Source organism: Abramis brama (genome assembly GCF_963993115.1).
Source record: "Abramis brama genome assembly, chromosome: 2".
NCBI lineage: Eukaryota > Metazoa > Chordata > Actinopteri > Cypriniformes > Leuciscidae > Abramis > Abramis brama.
Window position 1 is genome coordinate 38,691,705 of NC_139964.1, and position 21,314 is coordinate 38,713,018.

The 21,314-nt window shown below is 40.0% G+C and overlaps 1 protein-coding gene across 2 annotated transcripts in view; it reads left to right on the plus strand.

Moving 5' to 3' along the window:
- The window catches only part of nr3c2 (nuclear receptor subfamily 3, group C, member 2), an 83,007-nt gene that overhangs the window by 38,346 nt on the left and 23,347 nt on the right, over positions 1 to 21,314 (plus strand). For both annotated transcript variants that reach the window (XM_084106871.1, XM_084106872.1), the window contains one exon: positions 16,060 to 16,187. In XM_084106871.1, coding sequence (XP_083962997.1) covers positions 16,060 to 16,187 — 128 coding nt within the window. The remainder of the gene's footprint in view (positions 1 to 16,059; positions 16,188 to 21,314) is intronic.

Here is a 21,314-nt window from a genome sequence, read left to right on the forward strand (position 1 = left end):
TTTTACTAGACAGATTTTATATTCTCTACTAAACCCAAGGGAATGGAGGCCTCAGTAAGTGGCCAACGACATTCGACCTTATGACTTGAATTCTTATATATAAGGGGCTCAGAAGAAAAATCCTTTTTAACTAAAGGCCTTGCTGCCAGCTACTACTTTCGATGCTGTAAAGAGCAGAGGCCTGAGCACACTGCTTCTTACTCTCTAGAGAGAAAGACCTGACAACACCCATATAAATCTGCATGGGAGGCTTTTCGAAGGTAGCCTGCTAGCTATGCTGCTATCTACCCTGTTACACCACTAGCATAATGCAAAAGGCGGGCCTTGGCCAGACGACTCTTGAGTAAGAGGAGGCTAGTACTAGGAAAAACAGATTTAGAACAGACCTCTAGATTTACAGGAATTAAATCTCCTGATGGTCTAAGGAACCTACACTCAGATACTGAGAGGCTCGAGGCAAGAATGCTTAGCAGACCGCCACCTAAAATCCTAGATACTAAGCCTAAGCCAGATATCGAGGTACACGAATATTATATGTCTGAATTAGTGCTATAATTTCAAAAGGACTTTCTAAAGTGAGAGGAGAACTACTGCTCTAGTATAAGGTGGCTTTCAAGGTGGCCTGACGAGGGCCAACGCTTGATTTTGTAGTTTTATCTGGAGCTTGACAGAGCAGTGGCCTCAGTAGAAAAAACTCCCAATAGGGAGGAAGCCATCTCACGCAGAAATGTCTGTTTGATGCTCGGATGAACGGTGGCCTGACTAGAAAATTTTCCGTATAATAAGGCCAACCTGTTCACTACCACAGATTGGCACTACCCACTATATAAGCCTGATGACTCTAAATCAGAGGACTATGGGAACTACAGGCCTATGGGAAGGGTATGCATTTAAGTGCAATGTTTGTTTAAAAGGCAGGGCCAGAGCACTTCAGATTGTCGATGCCTCTCCAACTGCGAGATAGTTCGCAAACCTCTCGTCAATTGAGGCATCAACACATACCCGTGTTCGGTACCCCTCAAGAACTGATCGTGCTTGTGTCATCAAGTGTCAATATCTTAGACACGGATCCACACACTTCCTGAAGCGTTTTTCACAAGCCATGGTTACCTTTTGAAGTTTTCAGGTTGAAGCTTACAAACAAAACAGTCCCTGAAGACGAAAAGAGGATGACATGTTCTCTAGGCGCTCATTTTATACTTCCGGGTCGCACTAGTAGTGACGTCATAGGCTGTTGCCGGTCAATATCGATTGCCGTTATTGGATAGCTTTTCAGACACCGGTTCACGTGGAGGGCGTTCTCCATAGCGTCATCGACGCAGTGCGAGTTCCCTTTCAAAAGGGAACTATATTCAGATGTTTTTTAATAGAATAAGATAATTAAAATCATCATGTTTTCTGGCCAGTTGTTAAAAAGCAGAAATGAACAGAATTATCATTCAGTTTGGTGAAGAAAATCATTGTTAAACATATATAATTTATATTTTTTGTAGTGCACACATTAACTACGTTAGCCTTTAAAATGATTTTTGTTGCAAATTGTCTTAGATGATATCATTGACTGTTTTGTAAAAAGTCCTTCGGATCCAATGAAATCTCCAATGATGTTGATTCTCCATGTAAGATTTCGGTTTCAAATTATGTTGACCTCAAAATAATGATTATTGAACATGATTTAATTGTTGTTAGTAAGCAACGAGAACTATTTTGAGATTTTCTAGTGGTCTGTACGTATATGCTTCATGAGATTTCTTGTGCAGGTGTAGCATTGTTCTTTAAACCTCCATATGGTGCAGTAATCCTCCATCATGCACATACTACATCTGAAAAAGGTCATGAAACAAGGACACTGGTGGTCTAAAGTGACATGTGTGTGTGATGTTCTGATAATGTTCTTTTACGTTTTGTACCGTAATCTCAGAACCCTTTGTGCTTCGACTCAAACAATACCCCATTAGGATTTATGCATCTTGCTACAGACTGAAATTGTGTTAAATATAGACAGCAATGAGAAAAATCATAACTCATGGGACAAATATATACAAAGGGAAACATAAATTATAGTTTTACATCTGTAGAGCTGATATTCATCTCTGCAAGACTGATATCCACACATGCTTTTATTAACTTGTGAGACCAAATCCTATTTCCAATTTTAATAATAAACCTGGTTATCAGGCACATTTTTATTTCTGGTTGTTCGCCCCAGTGGCTATATTGTATAAGTCAAGTACAGTCGAACTTGAGACTGTACACAGCCAGTTGGCTCACATGCTGCGAATTAGATGGCTTAAGTCCAATGGTGCTCCTTCTCACGGCTACGTTTATGTGTGTGTGTTTGTGTGGGGTGTGTGGGTGTGTGTGTGGGGGGGGGGGGGGGGGGGGGATGTCATGGTTTCACGTGCAGTAACTCTTAGCAAGGCACTGATCATTATCTATGCATGCCTTAAACACAGTTGGCAGAGGGTTGAGTTATAGATAGAGCTCAATTTCGCTTCTTCTGGGTTCAATAACACAAGCTTAATCGACAGTAAATGTGGCATAATTTGGTTGAAAAATTTAATGAATTAACTCGTCTTTTGACTCGTCCCTTAGCTTAAAGGTTTAAAGGAATAGTTCAGCCATTTACTCACCCTAATGTCCTTCCAAACCTTTATGACTTTCTTTCTTCTGTTGAACATAAAATGATAGTAAGATATCTTGAGAAGAATTTCTGTTTTTTTTTTATTTATTTTTTTATTACCAACATTCTTAAAATATCTTCTATGTTCCACATAAACTTTCTGCCATACAGGTTTGGAACACCTCATGAAGATTAAATTATGGCAGAATTTTAATTTTGTCCCTTTAAAGGGGTTGTGCCATTCCGTTGTCACGGCAAAAACATTGTAAAATTGAATATAACTTTACAAAGAAAATGTTGGCAAAAAATGTTTCCCCCCACACTAAAATCATGTTAACGTATTTTGTTTACTTCTTGTGGCTATACTTCTGAAAACATTTACAGACTCTATAATTCTCAAGATTGAGTGCTTAAAAAATAAAAATAAAATAAAAAGCAAAGAAGGAACAAATCAAAATGATTTTATTGTAGATTGACCTTAACTTGTACTGAACCCAGGATTATTTCTTTGAGTTAATAAAGCAAAAGCAGGTGACTATTCATTCATTTGTATAGGCAGAATTAAACTCTTTGAGGAGTGAACACCAAAAGCAGGTGCTAATTAGTATCTCATTGAACAGCTTGACCTGTCATGTCTGCAAAGACATATTCAGCATGTCAGATGACTCATAACTCAAGCATTCTAAAGCACATCTGTTGCTGATAAGGGCTGGTATGATATTTTGATTCTTCTTCTTAGTAAGACTGCAAACTCAACCTCATAACTCGAAGTTGAAGTGTCCACTTGCTGCCCTCGAGCAAGCCTTGTTCAATGAGTGTGTCATTACAGCTGTGTGACTTTGGCCTCAGGCCGGACGGTTTACGGTGAGCACGCACAGAATGTTGCATTGCTACACTGTCCAAATGCAGCTCTGAATCGTTTGGCCGGCTGTCAGACGACTCCAGCAGAGTCATGGCCCCGCCTGAACTCCATTGTTTATTGTTTCATAACATAAACACGCAGCCAGAATGCAGTCTTCAGATGTTTCTTGAGCACCAAATCATCATATTAGAATGATTTCTTAAGAATCATGTGACACTGAAGACTAGACTAATGGTGACTTCTGAAACTTCAATGTTGCCATCACAGGCCCCAAACTTTTGAACAGGAGTGCACTTTATAAACACTAAGCTTTTAATTGTCTTCTTAACCACAAATTATTGGTAAGGAAATTAGCTGAATTTAAGCAAATGCACTACCTGTACTTAAAAAGCCATTGCTGTCTCAGAAAAACTTCAACTCTTTGTCGCAATATGGAAAGTTGTGTGGTATTGGTTAGCTACTTTACTGTGAAAAGGCATTCAATGCATTGGAGTACAGGAGAATATTGCAGAATGATTTGTTTCCCACTAATAAAAAGTTTTTATCTAAAGAGGAATGATCAGATGTTATTTTTCAACAAGACAATGCTCCTGCCCAAACTGCAAAGACAACCAAGAAGTGGTTTCTGTAGAGTCCAGATTTGAACCCTATAGTGAATATTTGAAGACTTCAGATGCAAAAGCCGCTAAACTCCACCTCCATCAAAAATGAGATAACGATATTGAGCGAATGCTCTCCACACATAGGATATGTTCATCAAATACTTAAGCTTCAAACCCGCTAAATTCTAGCCTCAGCCCATTTAGAAATACCGGTTCGTTGGCAGAAACCTCTAAACACCACTTCCCTTTGCCAGCAAAAACCTCTAAGTTCAACCAACCAGAAGATGCATATTGAATCATGTAATTTCAAGATGAATGATGGCGTGCGTATGAGCCAGCTTTCAGTTGTCGAGCTGCAAGTTTTTATCCTGTTTTAGATTAAACAAGATGGAGGAGTATGGATGAACCTGTGGTAGTTTCAGTGGCAAAATGAAACATCATCAACATCATAATTCTGCCCATTCTAAAAGGCTAAAGAAAACCATTAAAGTGGCATGATTGACAATGACATGATTTTGCGAGTAGCATATAAACACAACAGTGTTTCTTGTGCTGCTGTAACTGACAGAAACGGACATAATCTACATTAAAGAACAGCTCTATTATGTCACGGGACACTGAACGAGAGACGAGGATTCAAGTGCAGAGAAGATTTAATAAACAAACATAGACAAAATACAAAAACTCAGAACTCAGATACCAACAGCACAGGAACATCAAAAACAGGTAACACGGACAACGAGCCAGCACAAGACTACAAACACAAGGAGGCTAAATAGGGGAACAAACAAAGGAGGGTAACGAACACAACAGGTGGGACAAATTAACCAAATAATCAGATAACAAGATGGGAGGGGCTAGACAATAAACAAGAACACATGGCAAACATAACAAAAACACCCATGTGCAGCACAAGACAGGACAGGCATGTGACATTACCCCCTCCCTACGGAGCGGCTACCAGACGCTCCACAAGACCCGAACGGAACGGGAGGGACAGACCAGGGCGGGACGGGAGGGACAGACCAGGGCGGGACGGGAGGGACAGACCAGGGCGGGACAAGGGGAATAGACAGTTCAGAAGTCCGGGGAAGCACACAAAGTTCAGGAGTCCAGGGCGGGACACAAAGTTCAGGAGTCCAGGGCGGGACACAAAGTTCGAGAGTCCAGGGCGGTGCAGACCGTCCATCTGGCGGCCAGGGCGGAGACTCTCTCTCGGGCGGCCAGGGCGGAGACGACCCGTCGGGCGGCCAGGGCGGAGAAGACCCCTCGGGCGGCCACGGCGGTGAAGACCCCTCGGGCGGCCACGGCGGTGAAGACCCCTCGGGCGGCCACGGCGGTGAAGACCCCTCGGGCGGCCACGGCGGTGAAGACCCCTCGGGCGGCCACGGCACCGGAACAGACACCACCGGCTCAGGAACTGGAACTGGCACCACCGACTCAGAAACAGTAACTGGCACCATCGACTCAGGCACTGGAACTGGCATCACCGGAACTGGCACCACTGGAACTGGCACGACTGGAACTGGCACGACTGGAACTGGCACGACTGGAACTGGCACCACCGGCTCAGGAACTGGAACCGGCACCACCAGAACTGACAGTGGAACTGGCACCACCGGAACTGGCACTAGAACTGGCACCAACGGCTCAGGGACTGGAACTGGCACTGGAACTGGTACCACCGGCTCAGGCACTGGAACTGGCACCACTGGAACTGGCACCACCGGCTCAGGAACAGACACCACCGGCCCAGGAACAGACACCACCGGTCCAAGTGTGTGTGTAGCCCACACACACCACATGGCTGTGGCCATAATGGCCAGTGTCGCGGTCACTGAGGGCTCAGGAACAGACACTGGCTCTGGCTCCGGCTCCGGCTCAGGGACAGACACTGGCTCTGGCTCCGGCTCAGGGACAGACACTGGCTCTGGCTCCGGCTCAGGGACAGACACTGGCTCTGGCTCCGGCTCAGGGACAGACACTGGCTCTGGCTCCGGCTCAGGGACAGACACTGGCTCTGGCTCCGGCTCAGGGACAGACACTGGCTCTGGCTCCGGCTCAGGGACAGACACTGGCTCTGGCTCCGGCTCAGGGACAGACACTGGCTCTGGCTCCGGCTCAGGGACAGACACTGGCTCTGGCTCCGGCTCAGGGACAGACACTGGCTCTGGCTCCGGCTCAGGGACAGACACTGGCTCTGGCTCCGGCTCAGGGACAGACACTGGCTCTGGCTCCGGCTCAGGGACAGACACTGGCTCTGGCTCCGGCTCAGGGACAGACACTGGCTCTGGCTCCGGCTCAGGGACAGACACTGGCTCTGGCTCCGGCTCAGGGACAGACACTGGCTCTGGCTCCGGCTCAGGAACAGACACGGGCTCCGGCTCAGGAACAGACACGGGCTCCGGCTCAGGAACAGACACGGGCTCCGGCTCAGGAACAGGAACAGACATCACCGGCTCAGGAACAGACACCACCGGCTCAAGAACAGACACCACCGGCTCAAGTGTGTGCGTAGCCCACACACACCACATGGCTGTGGCCATAATGGCCAGTGTCGCGGTCACTGAGGACTCAGGCTCAGGAACAGACACCACCGGCTCAGACACAGGCTCGACGGCGGCCATCTTGTCAGGGGACACAGGCTCGGCAGGCGTGACGTGAACAGGCTCGGCGGCGGCCATCTTGTCCGAGGACACAGGCTCGGCAGGCGTGACGTGAACAGGCTCGGCGGCGGCCATCCTGTCCGAAGACCCAGGCTCGGCGGCAGCGACGACCATCTTGTCCGAAGACATAGGCTCAGGAACAGTCTCTGGCTGGGCAGACGTGACGTGAACAGTCTCTGGCTGGGCAGACGTGACGTGAACAGTCCCTGGCTGGGCAGACGTGACGTGAACAGTCTCTGGCTGGGCAGACGTGACGTGAACAGTCTCTGGCTGGGCAGACGTGACGTGAACAGTCTCTGGCTGGGCAGACGTGACGTGAACAGTCTCTGGCTGGGCAGACGTGACGTGACGTTGAAGTGGCGCCTTTCTCCTCCTCCTCCGTCTCCTGACCACCGGCTCCGAAACCACCGAACCACCTCCTCCGATCTGATCACCGTCAGACATGGTGCTCTCCTCCTCCAAAGTTCTCTGAACACACCTGGCAAAATATTCAAACAGGGAAATGGAGTTTCCCTTGTTCTCCCCCGGAGGAAAAATCTCGCTCCGCTGAATCCACATACTTGGCTGGCTCGTTCTGTCACGGGACACTGAACGAGAGACGAGGATTCAAGTGCAGAGAAGATTTAATAAACAAACATAGACAAAATACAAAAACTCAGAACTCAGATACCAACAGCACAGGAACATCAAAAACAGGTAACACGGACAACGAGCCAGCACAAGACTACAAACACAAGGAGGCTAAATAGGGGAACAAACAAAGGAGGGTAACGAACACAACAGGTGGGACAAATTAACCAAATAATCAGATAACAAGATGGGAGGGGCTAGACAATAAACAAGAACACATGGCAAACATAACAAAAACACCCATGTGCAGCACAAGACAGGACAGGCATGTGACATATTACACATGACAAGGTGAGACTGTTTACTATGTCTTGTCCAAAGAGGTGAACTTAGAGGTTTTTGCAAAAAAGCACACATGGACTTAGCTTAATCAAATTTGTTAAATACCATTGAATTGACTAAAGTGACGTTTTTCAAAATAAGACATTTCAATTACTGACTAATAACCTTTTCGTTGCCATTAAAGTGAAATTACTGAACCTAATCTTAAACAAACTGGGAGACATTTTTCAACTACTCATGAACTGTTTGAATACATTAACATTGTCCTGTCTCAAATGGCACACTTCATAAGCACTTTCGGTCTTGTGGACTTACAATGGCTGCCATGTGCGCATGTCCGTTAAGTCCAAGGGTTTCAGAAGGGGTTTGCAGCCGATATGCGCCCTCGATGCGCACTTTTGCTGAGCCCACACTGTTGTGAGTTCTGCAGCAGACTTCTACCCGACAGTCAAAGCGGCTTTATGTCACGAAAGTGCGAAAGACTGCTAGTGTTTCGGGTGCCATTTGGGACAGGGTCACTCTTCTTCCTGTAAAAAGCGGTCTACAAGTTTGCCCACATGGCTTAACTTTTAAAAGTTACTTTATCTACAGCATTTTTGCAGTATAATTTCCTGACCATTTGAGATTAAAATGGTTAAAAGACAACAAAATATTTTGCCAGTTTTGGCTTGGCCAAGTAATTCTGCTTATTTGTATCATTATTTACTATAGGAATAATTTTTGTACAGTTGTTATAGGGCAATTTTTGGCAGAGCTTACAGTAGAATGAAATCTAAATCCATCTGGATTTAATATAACAGACAATTTTTTTTTTATTGTTAGTGACTGACTAGTTATAGAGGACCATCAGTATGTCTCCTTCAGGTAAGCTAACACACTTCAGAGATTTAGCTTCCTGTTTGTCCTAGTCAGCATAAACCCAGTCTGGAGGTCATTAGTGAATCAGGGCCATGTTTCTGAGTCTGTGCCTAAACTAGGCCACCAGAGGCAAAGAGGTGGCCACTGGATTCAGTGGAAACAGCTCATTGTGAGTTCACAAGTTCACCCATGTCACCAACACAACGGATTTGTGGCATTTTTGCACAGTTGTATGTGTACAGGCTTTCACGAACGTCTGTTTATATCTCCAGGCTCAACATAAGCCAGATTAGTGTAAATTGTGCAGCATATCATTCCAAAGGTGCTGAAAACAGGACCTCATATGGGTTTTAATGCATGAATTAGGTGCTACGGCTGGTAGAGAATCTCAGCTATTTGCTGAAAAAAAGAAGAAAAAAAAACTAAATATTAGAAAGATCCTAACATTTGTGTAAACCCCTATCTGAATTTCCCTTATATTTTAAACGTAATCATTGCTTTGTATAACACTAGTTTTGTAACACTGATTATCTTTTTTTAATCTTTCTGGTGAAGTATGGAAGCCCATTTCTGCCACGAAAAAAAAAAAAACAGGCTTAGTTAAATCATAATCGTGACATAAGATGTCAAAATTATGAGATACTAGGTCACAGTTAAAAAGTCAAAATTATGACAAAGTTGAAATGAAGAGATAAAAAGTAATAATTATGACAATTTTTTATTTTATTTTATGTCATTATGACTTTTTATATCATAACTTTTTAGCTCAAAATTGTAGTTAGTATGCAACAAGTATGTACTACTAAGTATGTCATCATTTCAACCATTTTTTATGGTTATAATTATGATTTAGCATCTCATAATTTCAACTTTTTATGTCCAAGCATGATATTTTTATTTCTTATTTTCTGTTCTGTGTTTATGTACTTCCTTTTGAAACAAGAAGTTTGGTAGATATATATATTGAAGGGCAAGTCTATAAAAAAAACCCTGAAAATGATTTACTTCATGTTGTTGGCTACTGGTGGTATTAGTGGGAGGAGCATTGTGATTCTAGAGAGCATCTGATTGGATAAAACTGTCATGTAGGTTACCTTAAATCTAATGCCAGACATGGACTAAAAGGCACAAATCTTTTAAAAATATATTTTTTTATCTAATTCTTTTTATTTGTATATAAGATTAAAATTTGTGTGGTTGTCTTACTGAACGTTGCCCGTAGTGATAATAGAGATAATGACAGATAAAGTTGGCAGCAGAAAACATTGCATCATTGTTGATGTTTTCAGACTGTCACATCTGGTGTTGACCACTGGGGTATTATATGAGATTCTGTCTCCGTGGCTCTGCTAATAGATGGCTGTTCATTCTCTGTCAGGCTTCGTCACGCCTAGGGAAACAATATTCATGCTAATGAACATCAATTGATTTAGATGAACTAGTTAGGTGAGTAACACAAGATACACTTGCCCTAAGTCATTGATCAGGACATCTCAAAACCTTTTTTTTGTTATAGAGGGCATTAATAACCAGTGTACAGCATCTGGAAACAAGCACAAGATTAGCTCAAAGCAGTCACTTTTTTTCTATTCAAATAATCCATTATATAGTTTAATTATATGGACCACTCACTTAAGGACGCAAAACCAAATAATTACACGGTTGTGTCTGATGGGAATAAAAAGAAGACTGGATATCAGCAAAGTTATAAAACTGAGTTCACTGAGGCTGTCTGCCCTAGGGAAGATAAAACATGTGGCACTGTCAACAGTCAACAATCCTTGTCTATACAGTTCTTCTATATTGAACTATATTCTATATTGATTTTTACATGAATAAAAAGTACACAACTTAATAATTGGCGTCCAAGTGCAAATGTCAGATTCATAGTTTACTTGTTTGTCAGTCTTGCCATACCTGCAGGGCTCATGTGGACAGACTGTAATTGTAAAGGAAACGGCATGTTTCCAAATGTTTCTCCACCCAATGTCAGATCAAGTGTGCTTCATATTTTGATGAATATTCATGCCTTGAAAATCACTTGCACTGTGCATCTGACTGACTGTAAATTAACACTGTTTTATACTGTTTGGGTTAGGAGTAATATATTATTAAATTATTACTCAAATCTTTCTGAACATCTTACACAGCACATGCATTTAAATAATCAATGTGCTATAGTAGCAATAACAGCTTCTACACCCTTTCTGTTCTAATGAGGCACATTGAAGTACATGAGAGAAATTCTAAGTGCAGTTCTCGAAAAAGTCTTAAGACGTTCTCAAATATTTTCTTAGAAACATCTTTTTGTTTTTCTCAAGGAGAAAATTATTGTCTTTGATGTTATCTGGTGGTTCTTGCGGAAGACTTGCTGATCAACTCAATGAAAAACACATCAAAGTCCTTTTTTCTGCTCTGCCTGCAGATTACCGTAATAATCATAATAAGCATGCGCACTATTTTTGTTGCAGCTGGCTTGACGAGAGTTCAGCACTCTGTGTTGTGTTTTTTAATGTACCATGCATTTTAAATAGGTATGTTTTAAGAGCCTGTCTGAAGATGAAGCGGTCTGTTGCATTCATTTGTGCATGTGTCTTGCCTATGTGTGTGTGTGTTTTTTGTGTGTTTTTTTTGGTGTTTTTTTGTGTGTGTGTGTGTGTGGCCTGGTAAACCCTACATTATGGGGACAAAATGGCAAAGATGGCAATATACGAAATCCTTGTCCTTGTGGGGAAATTTTTTGGTCACCATGAGAAAAACAGATTATAAATCATAATAAGTGATGTTTTTTGAAAATGTAAAAATGCAGAATGTTTTCTGTAATGGGTAGGTTTAGGGGGAGGGTTAGTGTAAGGGGATATAATATACAGTACAGTATACAGTATACAATTCATTATGTCTATTAAAAGTCCCCTTAAAACATTAAAACACAACATGTGTGTGTGTGTGTGTGATATCCAAAATTTAAGAGGTTATTTACCTTTTTGCCCCCCCCCCCCCCCCCTTATATTCTTATATTACATTATAAGTAATATAATATAACTTATATAATATAAGTAAAATTTTTACTTATATTTAGAAGAAAATAGCAATTAAGAAGAATTCTATTCTTAAGAATGATGTTTATGATTCACAAAGCAGTGCTATTTGCCTGCTGTAATTAATGATTTGCATAATTCATATTATATAATTCCTAATTGTGCGTGCACAAACTAGTATAGACCTACTATATATTATATTCATTTAAAAAAAATCCTAAAAGAAATCACTTGCTCTTTTGGATGCCTTAATTAGCTTCTTTTTTTCTTTTTCTTTTTGCAAGAAATCTATTTCATAATTGTTTCACAGATTCTTTTTTTTTTTTTCACTTCTTCATAATTTACAGCTTCAACACAATTAGTGCGGCAGCCATATTGGGCAACTCATTTCAGATGAAGAATATATTAATTCAGGTCATGGTATATTAAGAGAATGTAAATGCATTTCACACGCACTCACTGACGTTGCAGTTGACCCTTTGGTAGGTCCAGGTCTTAATAGCACTCTGGGGACCCATAATTCTCTGCAGGCCGCTCTGCGTAGTGCGTGGAGTGGGTGCGGTGATAATGTTTAGGCTGTCTCACTTTGGTTATGTAAGCCGTTTGTCCTCTATCCTGTTTGTTTTACCTAATCTACCTTTAGCTTTTGCCGCATTCCAAGTTTTGTTACATAAATACTCTAGATCGAAGAGGAGGTGGCTGTCTGTAAGAGCGGTCACTGTTTGCACAATGAATGGTGATCCTCTTGAAGCTGAGCAGGACTCATTTTCTCTGGCTTTGGTTAGCATCTGTACATCTGTGTGCTGTGAAGTCTGATAACTTAACACCCACCTTAACTGATAGAGATTCAGCGTAACTATCGCTGCATGTTCTATTTCTGCCCATTGCTCTGCATAGAGCCAGGAGAAAGACTGCTGCTTTATCGCTCTGTTGAGATTGATACGTGACAGCTCCAGCGCAGTGCATTCGAGCGGTTATATGGTTTGTTATTTTTGCATTCCTGATCCATCTGTCAGTCTTCTTTCTCAACCCTGCCAGTATCTTTCTGCAGATCTCAGCTGATGCAGCAGCACGTAAGCAGCAATAAATATTCACAATCCAAATAATATAGCAAATGCCAAAACCTTGCACTACATTTCTTCTCGTAGTTTTCAAGTTGGGCTTGAACATGTTGAATTATTATTATGCTTATTTCCGTACACGACCGGTAAGTGGTCACTACAGTTCCAATTCACAATTACTTCCTTCGAAATAATTTAGATTGTATAATTGCACAGGGAACAATAAGTAATTCTGTATAAGGGTGTAGCATCGTAAAAAAAAAAAAAAAATCCTTCCTGTCCTTGAAACTTGGTTATTAAGTACTGTATTATGTCTCTTGCACTGACATTTACATAAACTACAGTTTCTGCTGAACGAATGCAATTGGGTCATTCCTACTGTGCAGTTTATTTATATATGAAATTTACAAATTTAAAAGATAGAAAATGCTAGATTAATCTCTTATCATTACATCATAATTAAATGAACATGAAATAAAACTTGTTTTGAGTGGATGTTGCTATTTTTGTCGTGTCCCTTCAGGCTTTGCATTAACTATTATGCAAATATTCCAAGTATCTCTTAATTTCCCCCCATTTGTTTTATTTTGTTATCAATTGATAGGTTATTCTGCATTCCAAAAAGGCAGTTCCTAAATAATTTGTGCAAATCATTTTGTTTATATATATATATTGCACCCCCCCCCCCCCCCTTCCTTAAATTGCAAAACATGGCCATATTTTTTTATTTTATATATATATATATATATTCAGTTTACAGTGTTCAAAAGGCATTGCATAACAGAAATGACCCAATTTTCATATTAATGCAGGGCAATTTGATAATGCAATCAAAACAGGGCTTCGGAATCCTTGAGTATTTTGAGTAAACCACTCGCTTACAGAGGTATCTCTGAATATTTTTTATGAAACCTGAAGATGAAAAGGCATATCTACTGCTTTTTGCTTGTTTTTCTTGCAAAAACAAACAAACACATCAAACCTAAAGCTAGAAAAATTGCCATATGATCTCAATTCATGGTAAGTCTACTCTAGTTAGACTGCAATTGCACATACGATGGATGAGAAATGTAAACATCTGTAGATAGTTGCATCTGTCCTCACTTTACCCCAGACCTTTTTTTTATTTCCTTCCTTATTACCTGTCTGTTTCCAGAGAATCACTTCAAGCATTGTTTACATGCACCATCTTACATAACATATCAGACATTTTATTATTTTATCAAAGAAATGCCAATATGTTCATGTTTTGAAGAATTCTTCAAAGCATTCAACATCTAACGCAAACTCTGTTTGTCGGGTTTTCTTAATCGAGCAGGTTTTTGATGGTTATCAGCATTTGTTGTACATGTAAACTCACTCACTGACCACATAGACGAGGGTTACTTCAATAACACACAGTCACACTTGAGTAGATGGCGAAAACGGAAGTGAAGTTTGGAATCAAACTTCTCTAACTTCTTCTAAGAGAGGGGAGGCAGGTCAGGCATTCACTTCATTATCTATACCAATGAAATATCCACCAGCTAAAGTACTTGTCATCATTAATTGGTGTTTTTCTTTTAAGCACTAAACACAACGGCAGCAGTCTCACAGTATGCCGGTCATAAGGGCGCTCTGTTTTATAACAATGAACACTGACCTACTTCCTACAAAAGCAGTCACCTTGTCAGCCCTTTGCTTTGTCTTTTTCTTTTTTGCTTCATGGCAAAGAACGTTTGGTGCAGAACAAGAGAAAGAGGGGCTCGCTGAACAGTTTAATAAAGCTAGACCGCTCCACATCATGCACAGCGAGCTTTACGGTGCTGCCGGGGCGATTAGCTCACCGGGGCCTGCCAATCGACTCCCTCGCAGGAGACCCCTGCTAACCGGCTAACAAATTGAATGTGTGTTTAGATGGACGAGGGAGAATTAGATCAGCTCTCTCGACTGTGTCAGAAAGACGCTGTGAAGTTACTACCCGCACCAGGCCTTGAGAGGGGCCGTGCCTCTGAGACCCAGAGGCTTGTTAAGACTCAAGGATGTTGTCAGAATGCTAACCAGACAATTACCGTGCACTACTGATTAAAACGAGAGCACACTCATTATCAAAGTCGGGGCGGGGGGAGGTACGTGCTAAGCCTATCTTGTCGTTAACGTATTGTTAGAGCCTTACTGTTCATTTTAAATGAGCTCTGCTATGTGTGTTTTTTATGCACGCCATAGGAGTCTTTCAAAGGGTGACTTTCACCCGCTCCGCAGGGCATCCTTATAAGAGGCTCTGCCCACTCAGGCTATGTCAGGTTTCACTGGGCAATTTAATCAGATTTCTGCCAAGTCAGCCAGACTATTTGGAGTATGTGCTTCATTTTCAATGTTTCAGTTTCATTTTGGAGGGCAGTGGATATAAAAATCTCTCTTTTTGAGATTCCAACATTGTCCCATTTTCTGCCACTTAATGTTGTTCAGTATTTATTTCGATATTTTAAGACTCGAATAGATTAGGTATAATTGGACTATTTTGAAAGCGGAATATTATATATGGGTGCAATTGTGTTTGATATTGTACAGTCAGACTTCCTGAATGATCTGGAGCAAAATTGTGAGACATACGTTATGAGTCAGTGACATATGCCGTGCCCTTTGGGTGCCCAGTAACAATGTGGGAATTACGTGATTTCTGCAGTGCTAAAATAGTTGGGCTCAAACCGCCCCGTAGAGCAGGACAAACTTAGCTCAAACCTGGGGTGTTATTTATGGGTTATTTTATTGAAATAGGCAGGTCAATGACATGGCGGTATTTATTTTTTGTCCTGGGTCTGTTAATTTATGAATTGAATCTATTAATTATAATTATGCAATTATATAATATACAGTAATTTATTGTTTATTACTGTTACTTTTACTACTACTAGGCTACTTGTAATAATAATAATTGAATAATTTTTGTGCAACCAACATGCAGAAAAAATACCTTGAAATTTGCAATATTTTTAATAATTGAAAATAATGATTAAGATGTCTACCCTCCCATGTATTCAGTGTCAAATAAAATGTTTATCATACTTATCACAAGACCTTTTTGAGTTATTAAATTGAATCTTTACAATGGTATAAAAGTTTTACAAAAACTAGGTTAAAAAAGGTTTTTATCTTGGAAACCTCTTTTTTTTTTACCTGTGTCTGAAATAAAATAGCCAGTTCATTGATTAAATGTGTGTTGATTTACTTTTTTTACCATTTATCTTATTTTGGATTTTCCAGATATTTTCAAATATCAAATGCTTTAAGTTGTTTTTTTTTATTTCTACAGTTACCCATGAACTGCCTCTGCAACACATACGACATAACTACTGTATTTCTAATCATGAGAACATTGCGTTATATCATTAATGTGGTTTGTCACTTAATGTCTCGAGTACAATTTACAGGTATCATTTTATTTTCTCTTATTTCAGTGCGTCTTTGAGACACACGTCTTCGACAGCCAAAGTGTGTCTGGTGTGTGGAGACGAGGCGTCAGGATGTCACTATGGGGTTGTTACATGTGGAAGCTGCAAAGTCTTCTTCAAAAGAGCAGTAGAAGGTAAGACTCTCATCTGTATTCTTACTTATATTTCTCTCTTGCTGTTGAGAAATGTCTTTATGTCATATTAACAGGATGAATCCTTGCTGAAAAGGCCAGTTTAAAGCAGTATGAATTCCTGGTTGGTTTATGCATAATATTTCATAGAGTTCTAGAGATTGCAATCATTCTGGATGGCGAAATATGCGTTTTAATTCAATTATATATATATATATATATATATATATATATATATATATATATATATATATATAATTGAATCGTAATTCAATTAAATTGTAATTAAATCGTAAATAATTGTGTATATATATATATATATATATATATATATTATATATATATATATATATATATATATATATATATATATATATATATATTAGATCTATAAGAGATGCATTTAATTACAGATTATACATGTACTGTACAACTCTTTAATAGTTAATCTAAATGAAAATAAGGATATCTGGGGGAAAAAATCCCATATACTGTAGAGATAAACTAATATTAACCATATACTGCTGCACAATACTTGGTAAAGTAGACCCAGGCCTGGATTTGTATCCCTCTAAATTCAGGTAACAATGTCCTATGGGATAATTCACATCTGATAAGAGGAAACTTTCAGGGACTTTCAGTGGACTTTTCAGTTTATTAGCACCAACACATTGTTATCACAGCCTCTTCAGAAAGGTGCAAATTGCTGATTAAGCAAACAGACACATCCAAACTCCACAGAGCATCTATAACAGCCAAACAGACTAGAGAAATCTTTAGAGTCTATTCAAACACCTGTGTGTACTCTAGATATTGTTGCTGAAGAAAACCTTGTCAAAACTTCTAAACTTTTTTCATTTGAAGTGTAAATTAAGACAGCATCCGTGGCATGCTGCCGATTACACAGACAACAACAGCTAGATGTTAATTTGAAAATAACCCTGAATATTCCATGTTTTTCATATAGTAGACAGTAAGCTATATCTTGCAGAAAATTCCAAAACCACCTTCATCTTCGAAACGCCAAAGGTATTTTTAATGAAACCTGAGATATTTCAGTCTGTCCATTGAATGGTTATGCAAACCAAAACCGTCATGCTTCAGAAATTTCATAAAGACATTGCAAAAGTAAGCCATATAAATCAAGCAGTTTAATTCTGCAATAACCAATGAGGTTTGTTCTCGTACATCAAGCAAGTACAGTTGATTATCCGCTTACAATATTTGATGTGCTCCATATTTGCGTGTGTGTTAACTAATATTTATATGTGAATAAAAATTAAATCTGTTCATCACATAAAGCGATCATGTCTCTTCAGAAGACTTCAGTTAAACGGCATGATTCATATGGATTACTTTTGCAACTTCTCTCTGAACTTTTTTACGCGTCAACATTTTGGTTGCATGGACTTTCAATGGAGGGACAGAAATTTCAGGTTTCATTAAAAATATCTTGTGTTTTGAAGATTATCAAAAGTTTGAAGGGCTCGGAATGACATGACGATCAGTAAATAAATTTTCATTTGGGGGCGGGGCTAGGGGAATTCACTATTCCTTTATGTCAATACATGGCTCTCTGGAATTCTTGATGGGTCAAATAGTTTTGTATAATGACCTAGTTTCACATTACCTGTGAGACACACATTTCATGTCCATTTATTTATTATTTGTAATTAAATCAGCATGAAAACTTGCTGCATGAATACAGTCATTATTGCAAAATAAACATTTCAGGGTGATACAAGACCCTTACTCTTCATGTCGTGTCTTGTTCATCCTGTCAGGGTTTATTCAGAGATAATGACCGGCTGAATGTGCATTATGCTGTAACATTCACTATTACACAAATTTTTTAATTTATTAGTTAATGATAGTAATAGATGAAGTTATTAAACGTTTGAAAAGCGTGTGTGTTTATATCAAGCATTTTCTCATGTCATGATTGTTCCTAAGAGCCCTGAATGAGGTCACACCTCAAGGGCATTCAGAAGTGCAGCCGCTTTCCCGACACCACAGCAGAGGTAGTGCTGTGTAAGAGTGTGCGCTCCATTACCTTACCTGACCTCAGCCTAGTTACCATCTGAGAGAGAGAGAGAGAGAGAGTGGGGGTGGAGGGAGGAGGCAGAGAGAGAGAGAGAGAGCGAGCGAGCGATTCTGAAGAGTGAGCTAGAGTGAGCAGTAAGATTGGAAACGGATAAAACGTTAGACACAGTGAGGGAATAGACAGAGACAGGTCTGTTTTAAAACCTAGCCTTGCTGCCTGATGCCTAAATGGGCAGCTGCCTTCTAAGGCAGTATCCTAACTGTTCAAAGAGAAAGATTTTGAATGCTTTACATAGGCAGTAATTTAACACAAATAACGCTCCACACAAGGGAGACTCGACAGGCAATTGATTTCAGTGGAATTTGTCGTTAGCATGTTGCTAAGCTAACAGCACAAGGTTTTCCAGCCCTGTTCCTGGAGGCACACCAACAGTACACATTATGGTTGTCTCACCTATCTGAGCCATCCATTTCAGGTCCTGGGAGTCTCTACTACTGAGCTGATGAGTTATTTTTTTAATTTTTGTTAGGAATTGTTCGAAAATGTGTACTGTTGGTGTGCCTCGAAAAAACATACTCTAAATACTCAGCTAACACAAATACTGGAAAAAAAAGAAAAAAAGATCTTATTTACACTAAATTTTAACAATTCACTTTAGTATTTAACGAGTTTCTCTTGCCTCATTTGCCACAAAGTATAAATGTGATGCTTTCTAAAAGTGTGGTTACATTAGAAAACTTTTGGTGAAATTTCTGTAAAAAAAAAAAAAAAAAAAAAAAAAAAAACTGTGACCCAATTTTTTTTATTGTCGCTGTGTATCAATGGTGGTAGCAATGTATGTGGTCACTTTTAAACCAAGCAGTTTTTATGTTGGTCAACACAAAGATTAGGTGCATGCCCAATGTCAGCCTGTTCTGAAATCTGAAATCTCACATCAAATTCCAGATCACATGGATTTCTTTCAAAATGACTGGATTTGTTAAATGTGACCACCACACCTTTAGAATTTGGCCAAAACAATGTATCTTAGGAGGCAGCATAATTAAGATGGCTACCTTTTGGAATAGCCTTCCTATTGGGAGGAAGTAGATAGACCCTTCACACTTTTTTGAAGTGTGAAAAGTTCTGAAGTGCTCTCTCTGGTACGAAAGAAAACCGCAAAAGGAAAATATTGCAGTCACCACTTAACAACCTCTGTTGTGTAGTTGCTGAGTTGTTCAGATAATAACTAATAGCATCATAAACACTTGTTTCTGTGGGAATAGTGTGAAGTGGCCATATGGTACTAGCTAATTCTCAACAGACTTTTATTAGGAGCTCTACAGCTGTTCAGTCTGAGCACTAAAATATTTGTTCCTTTATTATAAGAATTTGTAATTACATTTGGCACTAGGGATAGACGAGTTTCACTGTGTTGGTTTAGCTGTAGGGTTTGGGACCTCCGGCATGGAGAGGGACAACCGCTAAATGAAAGGAATCCACATACAATGTTTATAGTGTTTTAGCTGTTCCTGGTGTTAGACGTCTTTATAAAGGCATGTTTCCAACCCTTTTTGACTCTGCTGGTGTTAGAGCTAGTACCCAATTTGGAACCATTCTGTGCATTTCCAAAAAAAAAAAAAAACAACCTGTACACTGAAATGCACATGCTAGTGTTAGGGGAACAGCACTCATGCACTGCTTTGAAAACTGGAGAGCTCAGGAAATAAAGTTTATGCTTAGAGTTTTACTGGCCATGGACATCATGCATATTATTGATGATCAAAAACGTTTAGAATGGATACACTTCAAGCATTTTCTACAAAATTAGGGAGGCCCGATATCCTAGCACGGACAAAAAGCAATGAAAGCAATTTTTGCAGCAAATCGGTCTATTGCATTTCAATTTAACATTTTGTATTGTGGGATGTGAAATGTATCACAGTTGCAGTACAATGCTAATAAAACAACCACATTTATTTGAGTATAATCAAAATAATGGCATGTAAACAGATTTAAAGAGGTTTGCTCAAGTCATGTAAAATCTTAATGCGAGTAATTTCTTATTCTGATTATTGTCAATAATCAGATTATTGACATATATATATAAATATAGGTAGTGCCACACCATCAAGGTTTTTAATGTTTGAGATGTCCTTCCTCGATTTAAAAAAGAAAAAAGAAAAAAAAGTATGAGGCAGTTTTTCTATCTACAGTTTTCCCATCAACACACTTCCTCATCACTTGTCCATTTTCAAACTCCCATGCAAACCACAGTCTGTAGCATGGCTGTGATTTCCATATGGGTTGTGCAGTGATTCTTTTCCATATGGGTTGTGCAGTGATTATTTTTCAGACAGCTCAGCAGATGCTTATTATTCAAAAGCCATCAGTGTCTTGGCATGTCATCATGTTTAATGATATTCAGTGTCAGTCCTGCACAACTCACCATTTATAGGCTTATATTGAACTTGCTAGACCATTAAAGGGGGTCCCAGTGGTGGTGGGTGGACAGGTTTGAGAAACACTGTGGTAGACCATAATGAAACAAGAGACCTAATTTCAGATGAGTTTTTGAAACTTTTCTGTGACTTTGTAATTGACCCTTCGCTAAGCCACGCCCGAAAACCACCACAGGCCAATCGTGGCTTAGCAACCGTAACTAGGCGCGGGAGGTCTGGCAAGCTTTCGAGCGAGGGAAACTTGCCGAAGCGTTGTGCGTATGTATTGTGCAAATCTGATACCCGGTATCTTAAAAGTTTGGACAGGGGAGTGGAATTTTTTCCCTTCCCGAAACCTAAAACCCAAGGGAAGAAATTCTGGGATGACAGGATTAACAAAAACACCTGCGTTTACTCCACGACGTGCGAGGAGTAGCCTGGCGCGCTAAAAATATAAGCGGGAGAATGTTATCTTTGCAAAGTGGTCAGGCTAATGTCTTGTGTTTATTCCACAAGATTTATTGATAAGCTGTTTGATTTATAATTATTATATTATTTTCAAATTTCACTCACCCTGCTGTGCATGCACATAGCTGTTCCTCAGTTTGTGTGTTTCCCATTTGAATGGTCAGCGTACGAGGCGGCTGCTGCTTGCGCTGGGACCTA